The sequence below is a fragment of the Crinia signifera genome, chromosome 6 (genome assembly GCF_055691185.1).
Source record: "Crinia signifera chromosome 6, ASM5569118v1, whole genome shotgun sequence".
Lineage (NCBI taxonomy): Eukaryota > Metazoa > Chordata > Amphibia > Anura > Myobatrachidae > Crinia > Crinia signifera.
The window spans coordinates 268,779,956-268,795,229 of record NC_139222.1 but is presented as its reverse complement, the minus strand read 5'-3'; the positions used below and the strand labels follow the sequence as shown (position 1 = coordinate 268,795,229).

Below are 15,274 nucleotides of genomic sequence, written 5' to 3'. Positions count from 1 at the left end.
ATAACGTGGCTAAATAGGATAGTACAATCCCGCCCATGGTGCGACAGGCGCTGTACGTTTTATACTATATCGCATGCATTTTGAATGCAATGAGATGCAATGCAATCTAGTGAGCACATACTTTTTGTGCTGTGCAATGTGCGCGGGAGCGCACATCACACCCGTTAAATTGTACCATGTGTGGACATCTTAAGAAAAGATAGAACAATCTTACTACAAGCATCATTGTTAGCAGCAACATAGATAATGGGAGTCATTACCATTTCTATAAGCCTAGTTCTCACCTGTGTTTGTCCCTTATCTCTGTGCTGAATAACTGAATTACAGAGAAAAACAACACCAAGCCCAAAATAAAACAAGCCCAAAACAAGCTACTAAAAAAAATTATAAGCCCAAAAACAAGCAACAAGCAACCATTAAAAAAAATAAGCAACTCACGAAAAAAACAAGCCCAAATCCGCTTGTTTCAAGCTGACTTGGCAACTATGGTTACTGTATGGACGGGCTTCCTGCATGAGAGCGGGGGCCTTCGGACCCCTGAGGGGCGGCACATATGTGACGGCTGCTGGACATAATAATAAATCACCACTGGCTGTGTGAGAAAGGGCCACAGTGGGAAGTGTGTAAGTGAGACAAGTCACTAATGTGTGCCCCTTTTCTCTGTCTGACCTTTAACCTGTAACTTTTGCAGAGAGAACCCAGTTAGGTGGGACAGTAAAACTGGAAGGACTTGGGACCTTATTCTGGTCCACACGCAAAGCTGCAAATGGATGTTAAGCACAAACATTGCTGGGGGGAAAGCCGCTCAGTGCATACACACTGAGCAACATCGCTGGGGGGAAAGCCGCCCCTCCATCGGCCCCGGGCAGGGGGAAAGCCGCTCAGTGTGTATGGACCTTAAGACACCTCTCTCTCGGACAGCTGACATCCACTGAAGTCAGCTGCCCGCCCCCCCGCACACGCACTTACATGGGAACGCCCAACGTTTTCATGGGAACTCCTATGAAATGCTTGGCGTTCCCATGGGCGCGACCCCTCGCTGCTGCACCACGCCCCCCACCCACACTGGTAGGTGCGAGCGGAACGGTGAACAAACGGTTCGCCTTACCCGCTCGCACCAAGCATCTGCAAGTGCGCATAAATGCGAATGAGCATACACAGGTGCTAAACATCACCCCTCCCCCATGCGAACGCGTGGGAGGAGCGACAAAATCAGAATCACCCCTCCCCCCTGACCAGTATTACCAGTATTACAAAGCACCGTAGCCTAGATGTTATATACTTCCACATAAAAAAATTAGGTACTTATTTCCTAGCACGGCGCCCGTCGCAGGTGATCGCTTACCTTAACTTAACGTATGCGATGGACGCGACCAACGCGATTTCAGGGCTATTTTTAGCCTTTTCCCCTACAATAAAAAAATTGCGTCCATCGCATGCCTTAAGTTAAGGCATGCGATGCGACCGATGCGATTTTAAATAGGGAACAATGTTAAATGGGCCAATGGACCCGATTTTTCATTGTATACCCACCCTTATGGGTATTTGACATGACAAATACCCCCCCCATTGTTAACGCCACCCAAAGCGTGGCGAGTGCAGCGAGCCCGCGAGGGGCGGCGGTACCTGTCCTCCAACCTTTTCATACCCCCACTATTCACGTCGGCGAGGAGTTGACTTTATATAGTGTGGCGAGCACAGCGTGCCACCGAGCCTGAAGCGTGGCAAGCGCAGCAAGCCCCGGGAGGGGACGCGTAATACCTGTTAAGTAATGCGCGTCCCCTAACGGGGCTCGCTGCGCTCGCCACGCTTCAGGCTCGGTGGCACGCTGTGCTCGCTACACTATATAAAATCAACTCCATGCCGATGTGGATAGTGGGGGTATGAAAAGGTCGGAGGACACATACCGCCGCCCCTCGCGGGCTGGCTGCGCTCGCCACACTTCGGGTTGGCGTTGATCGTGGGGTCGCGTTAACAATGGGGGGGGGGGGCATTTGACCCATCAGGGTTGGGAAACAATAAAAATTGGGGTCTGGGGGCCATTTAACATTGGGGCCAATGTAAAATCGGGTCTCAGGGACCATTTCACATTGATTCCAATGTAAAAATCGCGTCGATCGCGTTGATTGCATCGCATGCGATTTGGTTGCATGCGATGCGATTATCGCGATTTTTTTGGACCCGATGGATACAATCTTGATCGCAGGCGCCGTGCTAGGAAATAAGTACCAAAAATTATTTTGGATGTTGTAGCCTTCCATAAATTGGGTGGCTTGCCTGCCCTCCCGCCCCCCCCGCCCCCCCCCAGAAAGGTGGGCAAGCCCCTGGATCCCCTTCCTGTACCCCCTAAGCCAGTCAAATACAGTCAATTTGCGGCTCTTTGGGGAGGGAATAAAACGTGATTTTAGCCCCATCTTCTCTCCCACATTTGCTGTAATGGACGACCGGACTTAGTAATGTCCGCTGTCGTCCCCTGTCTCCCTTAAGTGCTGATGAGGATCTCCTCTACAGGCTTCTCCTGGGGAAAAGGTAGGCAAATATGAGTTGGGAGTTATGGCAGAGATCATCATTCTGGGTCACATGAAATATCTTATCCAGTCACATTCGTAATACTGACACATTGCTAGCACTACTCCCAGAGGCAATGGAGACTCATGCCTCCGGGCTCCAAGCTCTAAGGGGGCACTTGATGGTTCACAGTGGGATCCAAGTGTGACCGCTGCTCTTCCAATGGAGCTTTGTGGCGCAATCAATGGTGCACCCTCCACTGCTGCTGGACTGTGAGGTAGCACTGCCCGGTGACCATTGATTCATGCTGCAGATGGCTGAATCTGGTGAGCCTGACAATGATTCACAGTGGGAGGTGGGCACCAAATGTCAACTTGTCTTCGGGCAACTGGGATGACCTTACACCTCCGTGCTATCAGAATGATAAAGTGACTATATGCTATTCTGTTTGTGTACTTAATGGCCCACTAACTATGCGGCCACTGCTGAGGAGGGTTGGGGAGGACCCTCTGCAGGTACGTTTTTGTGAAATGTAGGCCATAGGCTGCAGCGGCGGCTTTAGCTGCTGACTTTACATTCCGTAGCTCGGTAACTCTGACCTACGGGGGCACAGTGGTGAGAAACAGCAAGAATCTGTCTGACTCAGAAGTGCCCAGTGTGCCGCATATTTTCTACATCGCAGTTTTCCGACATTTCCCATATGCAGCCACATATGATGCAATGTGTGACTCAGAGGGGCAGATGTGAGGGGCCTGGTGAAGTGGAAGGTGATAACACAGCAGCCAATTAGCTCCTAACTGTCAAGTTATGGGGTCTACACATAGGGACATTTTCTAAGCGATCTCACTAGATCGCTTAGAAAATGCCCCCACATCGCTGTGTGTGTGTAGGGGCACAGCGATAGCAATGCAGGGCTCCAGGCGCTGCTATCACCACGGCAATTCATATACAGCACGCCAGTGTTCTCAGCGGCCCTGACAGATCGCTCAATGGTACATCACTGTGATCTAGCATTGCTCAGAACGCTCAGCTGCACACATCACTACGTGTGTAGGCCCCATTATACATCTGCCTCATAATGAGGCCTAGATTGTTACTTGTGCCTCAGGGATGCAGTCAAAATCCCGATGGGTCAAAATCCGACGGTCAAAATACCGACAACCATTGACCGACGGTCAAAATCCCGACAAGGTCAAAATACCGACATTTAAAATCCCGACATGGTCAAAATCCCGACAAGGTCAAAATACCGACATTTAAAATCCCGACAAGGTCAAAATACCGACATATAGAATGTAGACAGGTGAAAAAATCAACATGACTTTCGGTCGACAGGTCGCGAGGTCGACATGTTTTTTTTTCACTGTTTTTTTGAGCCGACATGTGCCGACAGGCGGTATTTCATGCCCTACCATCCACTAGGGCGTGGTGGGAGAATAAAATAGTGTGCCCGAAGCATTGCGAGTGAAGCGAGGGGCTGCGGTTCACTTCCAACTGTGCCCATGTCGACTGTGTCGACATATGGGTAAAAAAACTGTGAAAACCCCATGTTGACCTTGCGACCTGTCGACCGAAAGTCATGTTGACTTTTTCACCTGTCTACATTCTATATGTCTGTACTTTGACCATGTCGGGATTTTAAATGTCGGTATTTTGACCATGTCGGGATTTTGACCGTCTGTCAATAGCTGTCGGTATCTTGACCGTCGGGATTTTGACCGTCGGGATTCCATACCGAATCCGTGCCTCATAGTAGGGGGAATATTCCTCATGTATAATGTACATATCTTCCATCAAGAGGCCGCAGCTTGTCTCTTCCCTACTGTTACTATCATAGCTTAAGCATTGGGGTTTTTTTTGCAACTGGCGGATGCATTTGCATCATCTGAGGAGCGGAAAGGGGGTGATGGAGGTTTCTCACGAGGAAAGCTTTCAGCCGCAGGATCCACTGAAGCTCTGGTAATAAGAAGCGTATGACCCGTCTGTCTGGACGAATGCCTGGTACGCCTTGCTTTTCTCTCTCTCTTACCCACTCAAAGTCTTTCAGTGGGGATTGCCAAAACTGCACTTGTTCCTGGTTTGTGAGCGGAGGCCTGCAGAGTAATTAGGGATGACAGGCACTACAGAAATATGGCTTTGGTTTGTGCCCCCCTCTCCGGGATCCTAATAGAGCCTCTGACAAGTTGGTGGCAACACATTACTCGGAGAGACTTTCTCCCAGGACAGCCGCGAGGATGTCAGACATTAGCGAGGTTGCTGTTTTGCTGACACAAGCGAGTATCGCATCCACAGCTTAGCTCCACGTTAAAAGAAAATCACAACTAGGAGATGATAAAGCAAAACAGAACGCGTCGCTTTTTGGGGGACTGGAATGCGGAGGATATTGACCAGAATAAAACGGTTCCATTTATGGTAAATCGCACTAATTAAATACACAGCTCAGGGTTCAGAGGTCATGCAAAATGGTTAAAGCGCTCTTTGAGTTTCAGGGGGAATAGAAGATGGCTTTTCTGTTTCCATTTTGTTCTGCCCGGACAAGTTTACCCCTCTAGGCACTTTCACTATGAAGGGTTTGGTTACAGCCCTGTAGGCTCTTGTCTGAAGACAAGTCTGACTGCGTACATCAAGAGAACCACTTGGCGCACCTGCTGGTAAGAGGGGTCTCACAGGACGCAGACTAAACTGTATCCTTCATCAGTCCCCCTTAGATCACACAACACGTTCTGTTGTTCCAGGAGTAGACTCTGAGAATCCGGACTGCTAGAAGGGAATCGGCCTCATTATATTTACAGATCTGGTTTTGCTGAAGATGGAATCAACTACGTGAAACAACTATTGCCCCCTTGGGCAATCAGTTTGGAGGAAAAGGGAAACAAATCCTATTAATAAAATAAGGTTACTATAACCAATGAGATTTAAGAAATCATTTCTCTATTGCATTCTAAAAAATTATAGACCGGATATGATTGGTTGCTATGGGTAATGCCAACACTTGTCGGTATTTAGAAGCTTTAGTTAATCTACCGCCATCTCATTGCCGTAACTAGGGGGGGGGGGGCTGGGGGTCACGCGCACCGGGCGCTGGAGGGGGGGGGGCGCTATCAGGTCCGGGGACTGCCAGCGGAGGTTCGGTCACAGGCAGCAGGGTTCCGGGTAGCCGCTGTAGCGGCAGCTTGACTCCGTCCGTCTCTCCTACTAGTGCGGTGGCGGGAAGCGCTGGTGATGACTTTGAAAAGACTTGCCGGACGCTGATTGGCTGAATTCAGCCAATCAGCGTCCGGCAAGTCTTTTCAAAGTCATCAGCGCTTCCCGCCGCTGCGCTAGTAGTCAAGCTGCCGCTACAGCGGCTACACCAGTCCCCGGAACCCCGCTGCCTGTCCCCGGACCCCCGCTGGCTGCACACAGGAGGTATGTATGTTGTCAGCAGGGAGGGGGGGGGGGCACCAAATGACTGCCAGGTGCCGGAAGCCCTAGTTTCGGCCCTGGCCATCTGTCCGAGAGGTAATGCGCATGCTTCCCGCTGGTTATCGCCGGGGACACAGATCAAAAGTGCATTGAGATCTTTGCAATTTTGACAGGGATACGGGCAGGGAGTGGAGGCAGGCTGCTGTGGATGGGCAGGAAGCGGGGGAGATGGGCGGAGGGTGCAGAATGGGGCGAACGAGCATCTCGTGTGTGTGCACCCCCTTCTGTCAGAGGACATCTGTATATAAATACGGCAAATCACCAAATTCGGCTGATTGTAAATTAGCGGATGCCAATTTACCAGCCGTATTTTACATTGAATGGGTAAGAATTCGTACCCATTCGATCTCAGTAAATTTCCCCCTGTGTACTGTATATCAGGTAGGTGGTGGCCACATTGCTGCAGGTGCTTCTGCCCCTTTTAATAGACATCAAATCTATGGTGGGTACACACTAGAAGATTTTTGCTAACAATGTGCCCAATACAGGGGCGGATTGGCCCGCCGGGAAAGCGGGACATTTCCCAGTGGGCTGGTCGAGATCTGGGCCGCCGACCATGCCGCCAGGGCCAGTGCTATCAGTGCCGGTGCTGGAGGCATCCTATACGTGGTGGCCGCCATCATGCGGCGGCCATATTTATTTTGGTCTATGCTGCCCTTCTATATGACCTGGGGTTATGGTCTACACACCCCTGATTGCAGGGGTTGCGGGCTGTGTGCTGGTGCACAGGATGCTGCTGCAGCTGCCTCTCTCCTCCGTTCAGCACACGGCACTGAGTAGTGTGTGCTGAGTGGGGGAGAGAGGCTGTGCTGCTGTGGCAGCCTCTGCTCTCTAGTCCCAATGTCCGGTCTCTGCAGCGGGGGAGGAGGGTGCTGGACATTCCATCAGACCCGTGTAAAAAGTACCCACTCCCTCTCCTCCTCACGACGGTACTGAATACAACACAATAAACAGACGCCCTTAAGTGGACCCTTAACCCCTTGAGTGGTGGGTTTTCCTGGGGTAGCCCCAGAAATACTCACCACTGAAAGGGGCAGCCGCTGCCTTCTGCAGCAGCCTCTGCTCCCCTGGGGCTGTTGCCGCTGCCGGCTGATTGTGGCCGCTTGGGGGAACTATATACTGTATGACACTGTTAATAAATAAATGATAAATAAATAACGATTAGCCGAAATGGATGAATATTATTTATTTTTAAATATTACATCACAGTTTACAAATGAATGATTGTTTCATATTTACCTATGTTTAGAATAATCACACGCTCCATAATAAAATATGATTTTTTGTGCAAAGAAAATATTAACAACTTTGAACAGAACACTTCCCTGTAAATTATCCCATCTAAACAAAATCTGTTTTAAAATCTCCCCTTTCTTTCTGAAAAATATAATTTATTACAGAACATTTACAACACAGAGATACAGCATTTAATTCCCTCTCCAATATACATCATAGAATTAATACAGAGTTATCGATTCAGAGGGAAACAAAAACACATTACCGTATAAAAGGGAGGTACCTATTGCAATATAAAAACTTATACTGTACATGTATTTCACCTACAAAAAGAAGTCATGGGGGTTGAATTAGGAGCAAGTTAAGTCCCGCAAACAGTTCTTACAGCAAATTGAATTGCAATTCAATTCCAAACTCACATTGCATTTTACGAGGAGATCTGCTTCTATTTTGTGTGCAGAACCCATGGCTTGTTATTGTTATGTTGTACTGATGGGAGGAGGATTTAAAAACTTGTAGATACTTTAGGAGCTACTGTAAAATAGTTTTTTTTCCAACGTTTTACAAACTTCTATAAAAATACAAAAAAAATTTTTCTCTATTGATACTGAATTAGACCCATGTCCTGCAAGCTCAGTTGCGCATGTTTTGTCATCCATGATTTTCACGCCCTTCCCCCCAGCTAATGGAATATCGTCCGTTCAGGTGATGTCAGCATGTTTCCCATGCCGCTGCTAACTCACACCTAATTGAATTGATCCCTTGAAAGTATAACTACTGTATGTAAAGATGATGGTATATAAGATGTACAATGTCTAGGTCTACAGTCATATGGTCGACCACTAATGGTTGACAGTGAAAAGGGTGACAGTGTCTAAAGTTCGACAGTGAAAAGGTCGACAGGGTCCAAATTTCGACACTCAAAAAGTCGAGAGGGTCAAAAGGTCGACAGTCAAAAGGTTGTCAGGGTCAAAAGGTCGACAGCCAAAAGTTCGGCATGATCAAAAGGTCGACATGGGTTTTTCATGGTTTTTTTGGTGCCTATGTCGACAAAGTTCGACATGGACACTGTCCAAGTGCACCGCGTCCCCTCGCATGGCTCCCTGCGCTCGTCATGCTTCGGGCTCGGTGACTCGCTGCGCTCGGCACACTATTATATTCTCCCTCCACGCCGTAGTGGATGGTAGGGTATGAAATACTACCTGTCGGCACCTGCCGGCTCCAAATTTTGTTAAAAAAATGCATGTCCACCTTTTTCATGCCGACCCTTTCCATGTAGCCCTTTTGACCATGTCAACCTTTTGGCTGTCAACCTTTTGACTCCCTTGACCTTTGGACCCTGTCAACATTTTTGACTGTCAACCTTTTGACCCTTACATTGTCGACCTTTGGACCCTGTTGACCTAGAGTCACTCTATCATGAGCACGGATAAGGTATGTAAAACGCACCTCTGACATTTATATTTAGGGCCAGATGCTCTAAGCTTCAAAAGTGATAAAATGGAGAGTGATAAACAGCCAGCCAATCAGCTCCTGTCTGACATTTTTCAAACACAGGCTGTGACATGGCAGGTAGGAGCTGATTGGCTGGCTGTTTATCACTCTCCATTTTATCACTTTTGAAGCTTAGAGAACCTGGCCCTTAGTACTAAGTGGTTGGATTGGCAAAGCTGCTTCTTGCCTGAGGTTCTGACCGCCTGATTTATAATCCCAATGCAAAGCCGGGTGAGACATGCGCTTAATATTATTGCAACTTTAAATATCAGAGCCAAACCCGTAAACAAGCGCAGTGCTTAGTGAATATAGCCCAAATTAATTATCACCAATAACAGTGATCAGCAAACAGCAAAACTCTCTGAATCATACCGTATATTAGGTACTAATGAGATTCAACAAGCCTTCTAAAAAAGGACGTAAAGTAGTGAAGAAGTTGCAATAGCAACCAGCTTCTAGCCATCATTTCTTAGAATATATTAGATAAATGACTAGATTAATTGGTTACTGTGCCAACCTCTCCTCTATAGAAGGTTGGACACCACGGGATTCAGCCTGTGTCCCGAATTTGGTACAGAAACAGCAGACCCCCACAAACACGGCCAGGATTACCTTCCATGCACTATGTAAGAGGATGAATGATGCTTCTTAGCAGCAGGGTTAGTGGGATACCAAGGTCCAAATGATCCATTCTCCAAGACTTGTCTAAGAATATCATTGGGCGCCTGGACAGGTCCTCCAAGAAAGACTAGAACTTTGAAAGCAACGACCAACAGATATTCTATGGTAATGGTATGCCACCAGGCATTTCTATGCACTTTCCTGGATTGTGACACAGACAGGGCCATAGACATTGGCACAGGGCCTGGGTACTGCATGGGGGTGTGGCCAAAAATATATATTATCCACAGGATACCGGCATTCAGATAGAGCTGGGGTGAGGGCGCGAGGTGAATGGGTCACCCAACAGCATCTCACCTTGATCCAAGAAGTGGGTCCCTCTTTTTTGGGCAGAACAATGGGCCTTATTCTAGTTCACTCTTTCTGACAAAATCCTTCTTAGATGGACAAAACCATGGGCCTTATTCTGGTTGGTGCGGTCCGTTCCGAATTATTTTGGAGGGCGCTTTTTAGCCGTCTGCGCATGCGTAGGCAACGCAATGCGCATGTGCCACGCATGGTCTACGTACTCGTTCTCACTAATACCGTACAGAAATGTCCACCGAATTGACTCTGGAAATATGGGCATAATATGGGCGTCATTCGGACCTACACAAGGGCGTGGTTTCAAAGTGGGCAAAACTGGGCGATAATATGGGCGTACACGAGGGAGTGCACAAACTCTGGTAGGCGTGCATTCGGACAGCAAACGAACCAACACGCATGAAATATGCGGTCTTCATAAGCAAGTTTCACTTTGCGGAGACCACTTGTTCATGCACTAGGCATTCGGTTCGCCCAATTAGTACGCCCGCACCTGAATCACTCTCAGCTGAACACAATACAATCCACTCCTCTACTCATTAGTGATTAATTACACTCTTTTCATAGCTTCAATTGGAAGCATTGCTGCCTAAATGGACCATTACTAAATACACAAATATATGCTGAAAGCACGACTACATTTTTGCTATTTTACACACATTTACACTGCAAGCAATGGGCAGAAATGGGCATAAGTGTGTCATGTGGCAGATGTATGAGTTCAGATAACAGGTGTGAGTTTTGCGGAAATACCCCGCATCGGTGCATACGGGCAGCTTCCCGTCCGTTCTGACGCTGTTAGACCGTGCAGAATCTTTGTGTTGCCACCGCACACGCACGGTTTGGTTGTTGTCCGAAAACACACCCTCTTCTTAGAGAGTGAGTCCGTCCAAATGCGGAGGACCTGTGGGCGTTTGTTCTTACAATGTCCGCACAGCGTGGCGTTCGGTCAGCTTCGAAAGAATTCGGGACGGACCGCACCAACCAGAATAAGGCCCCATGTGCACTGCAGGTGGGGCAGATGTTACTTGTGCAGAGAGAGTTAGATTTGGGTGGGGTTTTACTTCAAAGTGAGATCTATATTGCAGTGTAAAAATAAAGCAGCCAGTATTTACCCTGCACAGAAACAAAATAACTCACCCAAATCTAATTCTCTCTGCACATGTTACATCTGCCCCCCTGCAGTGCACATGGTTTTGTCCATCTAAGAAGGATTTTGTCAGAAAGAGTGAACTATTATAAGGCCCAATATTCCTAGTTATATTTGGGAAAACGACGAGGGTGCAAGATGTGGTTGGGGGACACATGTTGCCCAGTGTGTGCCAAGCACGACATTCATACGTATGTTTTCTGTTGTCTTATATTAAATCATTTTAGAAAACGTTACAGCTCATAAGCTTGGACAAAACAGGAAAACTCTTGACCCCTATTTGGTTCTCAGTCCAGTATCATAATTCAGCGAATCTCTCCAACAGGGCTGCTGCATTGCAAGCTGCCACTCTCCTGCTGTGTGTGGCGTTTAATGGAAGTAGCATTGAGAAAGATGACCCACAGACCCTTCCTGCCCGGGGAGAGCCGAGCGGTCGGGGTGCCATGTAGAATTTTAGAACAGATGTTTATGAACATGTTTCTGTCTGATCTCAATTAACATTTTACAATTTCTGCAAATTCACGGTACATAAATTATCTGTTTGGCACTGGTCTACAGCTGAATATTACCTTCGTCCATAGCCCACGCAGAAGCAGGCAGGAGCACGGAATAAAGAATTACTGGTCACTGGCAGCTCTGACCTGGAGTAGGACACAAATAATCACCGCAGAGATAAAATGTAAAACCTACAACTGCGAACTGTAACCTTATATTTAAATGAGAGTCACTAAAAACCAAATGCAACTAAAACGGTAAAATAAGACAAAAACACAACATGTTGATGGACATTTGTCTTATAACCTCGTTAAACTACAGAACTACGGTACGCACAGCCATCTTGTATGACAAAAACAAGGGGATAGGATCATTGGATACACAGCAACTAAGTCTACAAGCATTAGGTCGACACCACTAGGTCGACATGCATGAAGGTCGACATGACTGAAGGCCAACAGGGTCATTAGGTCAACATGGAAAAGGTTGACAGTCAAAATGGTCGACATGGGGTTTTTCACTTTTTTCGTCCTGAATGTTGACACAGTCGACATGGACACTGAAACGTAGCGATGCACTCGCCATACTTCAGCAATAGTGCCTCGCTACACTCGGCACACTATTTTATTCTCAAGTCGATGGTAGGGCATGAAATACCGCCTGTCGGCACATGTCAGTCCCAGAAAAAAATGTGAAAAACCTACTGCTTGTGTCGACATAATGACCCGGTCGAACCTAACCCATGTCGACCTTCCTGCATGTTGACCTTCAGTTATGTCGACCTTCATGCATGTCGACCTAGTGGTGTCGACCTAGTGCTTGTAGACCTAGACAAGAGTGCTATGGTGTCTCACTAGGAAGGAGAGCTTAGTTTTGTTACTGTTTCCCGTTGTTACATTAAAATCCAGCGTTGCAGACATCGGACAGATGTCCCTATTTGTAGAGCTTAAGTTCTTTCCAATGAAAGACTGTGTCCTGGAAATGTTGGAACTTATTGAGGGGCAGATGTACTAAGTCAGGTGAAGTGATACAGCGGTGATAACACACCAGCCAATCAGCTGTGTATGAAAAATGATAGTTAAGAGCTGATGGACCAGGGCGTTATCACCGTCCGCTTTATTACTGCGGAATCACCACTTTATCACTTGCCCAGGCTTAATACATCTGCCCCATGAATAAAAGTGTCTCTATGGCACAATGTAGAATCTTCTGCTGTGCTCCCCACAAGACTGCTATAGCCTAAGGAACTATTTGCTCTGGATTAGAACAATTGAGGGAACGGTTTGCTATTTTGGATGTGTTATTCATGACAACAGTTGGGCAGGTAATGACAGTTTGTCTGTCCTCTGACCCCTCCCACCTGTGTCAGAGATGTTACAGCCAGTGTTCCGGCATAACACGCATACTGTACACAGGGGTAGGAAATGTAGAGTGATAAACGACCAGCCAATCAGCTGTCAGGCTGATTGGTTGTGTATCACTCTGCATTTTATCACTTTTGAAGCTTAGTGCATCTGACCCTATGTGTGCTAATAACACTTCACCCCATGTAAGAAAGCAGTGATTACCAGCAAATGCCGGGGGTGCTTCACACCCGTCAGTATCGGCGCTGCTATCATAACATAGCACGCCAATATTGCAGGCAATCTATGAACAGGCATGTAACTGACCGTTCTGATAACAGCAGATATCGTATTCCACCGCTGCAACTGTCGTTACCCTATCACCACAGGTTACTGCGGGCCAGATTCTCTAAGCTTCAAAAGTGATAAAATGGAGAGTGATAAACAGCCAGCCAATCAGCTCCTACCTGCCATGTCACAGACTGTGTTTGAAAAATGTCAGGTAGGAGCTGATTGGCTGGCGGTTTATCACTCTTCATGTTATCACTTTTGAAGCTTAGAGAATCTGGCCCTGCATCTGTTAGCTCCGCGCTGCATGGGAGATCTTGTGATGCTTGTGAGTTATCACACGTGACATGCCCAGTGGAGACCGCCAGGTAGTGAGACACGGCGCCTCAGCACATCTCGTCAGTAATGCTCTCGGGAAAGAGGCGGAGCAGGAAGCGTAATAGCGGCATGATATCTGCGCTATAATGCATCTCCCCCCCACTGTCTCCAAACGCTCCTTTTACTTGCCGTACATACTCATCACAAATCATCTCATGATGGCACGCAGATTGACAACATTACAACATTATTCACAACAATAAGATGTGTCGGCATAGATTTACGGAAAATGGCACACAGGGATGCACAGGCCGCATGCAGAAAAAAATAAAGTACTCTGCAGGAGAGAAAAGATGAGGTCGCCCAAAAAGTGCAATGATAAAGATGAAAAGGATAAGAGGTAATGCCAAGTGTGAGCTATGTGATAAAATCAAGTGCTGATAAAATAATTTGGCAGGCTGAAGACAACGTGTTGTTGCAATATATACTGTACATTCATCTACAATAGGAGTGTGTAGTGGAGGATTTCCCATTAGGCACATGCCTAGGGGTGGCACTTGCTGTGTGTGTTTGTGTGTGTGGTTTGGTGTGTGTGTGGCACATGCTGGGTGTGTGGGGGGGCACATGCTGTGTGTGTGGGTGGCACAGCACGCCCACTTGCATGAGAGCCATGGCAGGAAGATCGCAAGATGGTTATTTTTACTTTGTTTTTGTCATTACAACAATTTTTATTTTGTAACCGGTGGGAGGGGAGGGGGCAATGCCAGTGAATTGTACTGGCAGAGGTGGGGTGAGGTTAGCATGGGTTTGGCCTTCAGAAGGCACTAACAAGAAAGGGGCCAGTGACGTGATGGGGACGACCAATAATGTCGTGCCTGTGGGCGGCCTGACCCCACAATTCTCCCCCGGGTGTCTGAGAGTGTTTGTGCGCTGGTTCATAGAATAGGATGATGCACGGATTGGGCAGGGAACATACAATTCTTAAGAACAATTAATCACTTATGACCTTTAAACACAGAACGTACTAGAGGGTGACAGACCTGTCATTATCGTATGTCCCATACATGGGCCTCTGGCTAATCTCTAGCCGCAGCTTATACAGACACAAAACTTGCAGATGGCGGCTTGCACATAATCTGCCCTGGAGACATTTGCAGGCCCGGGGTATTGTAGAATGAGAAATTCGGGCGTTTGGCCGTTTGGTGACTGGCGCCTTTGGTTGTAGCAGTCGTATGAAGTTATTTCAGGATTATAGCTACCGATATCTGCAAGCCACGGCATTGACATTCTTGACCACATAGAAGCCTATGCTCAGTGGTGGAATGACAAGTGTACGGCCAGGTCGTAACGGTCGGGGCTTGAGTTCTGGAAGAGTTCCATCATCAACCAACACCAGCTGCTGTCCGTTAAGCTGCACTGACCTGAGGAGGAAATATGAATTCATGAGTGCATTATAATGAGACATAGGACTTTATACGCAATAGTGTAAAGGATAACTAAACTAAACACTTACAGTACCAAGAAAATGTCAAATAGTCTAATCATTAAGAGTGTGGAGTCTGGGGGGGGGGCACTCGCTGTATTACTAGTCCTCCCCAGTGATGGAAATGGGGTGATTTCGCGAGGGCATGCCTTATCTCTATGGCCTTTTGGGCACATGCCTAGTCCCAAGCTTTGACTCTCATATGTTGCGGGTTATGCTTTTATTAGGGGATGGTATCAGGATCCCGGCACTTGGTATGCCAGTGGTGAGAAAACACTGATATTCAGGATCCCGATACAGAGTGGGTAAGTATCATAACGCTAACCCCCTATCCTTCTAACACTACCTACCTGCAGCTTACCCTAACTCCCCCTCCACACACACACACACACACACACACACACACAGAGACTAACCCTAACTCCCCCTCCACACACACACAGACTAACCCTAACTCCCCCTCCACACACACACACACACACACACACACACACCCTAACTCCCCTCGAC

At 47.5% G+C, this 15,274-nt stretch overlaps 1 protein-coding gene across 4 annotated transcripts in view; it reads right to left on the bottom strand.

Annotated features, from left to right (window-relative positions):
- Positions 1-10,871: 10,871 nt before the first annotated feature.
- Positions 10,872-15,274, bottom strand: part of HPSE2 (heparanase 2 (inactive)) — a 333,369-nt gene continuing 328,966 nt past the window's right edge. For 3 of the 4 annotated variants that reach the window (XM_083149563.1, XM_083149565.1, XM_083149564.1), the window contains one exon: positions 13,198-14,702. In XM_083149563.1, the coding sequence (XP_083005689.1) occupies positions 14,537-14,702 (166 nt within the window). In that variant the 3' untranslated portion in view covers positions 13,198-14,536. Of the gene's footprint in view, positions 11,479-13,197; positions 14,703-15,274 lie in introns of those variants that run through there. The other variant, XR_014444637.1, reaches the window with a different exon arrangement.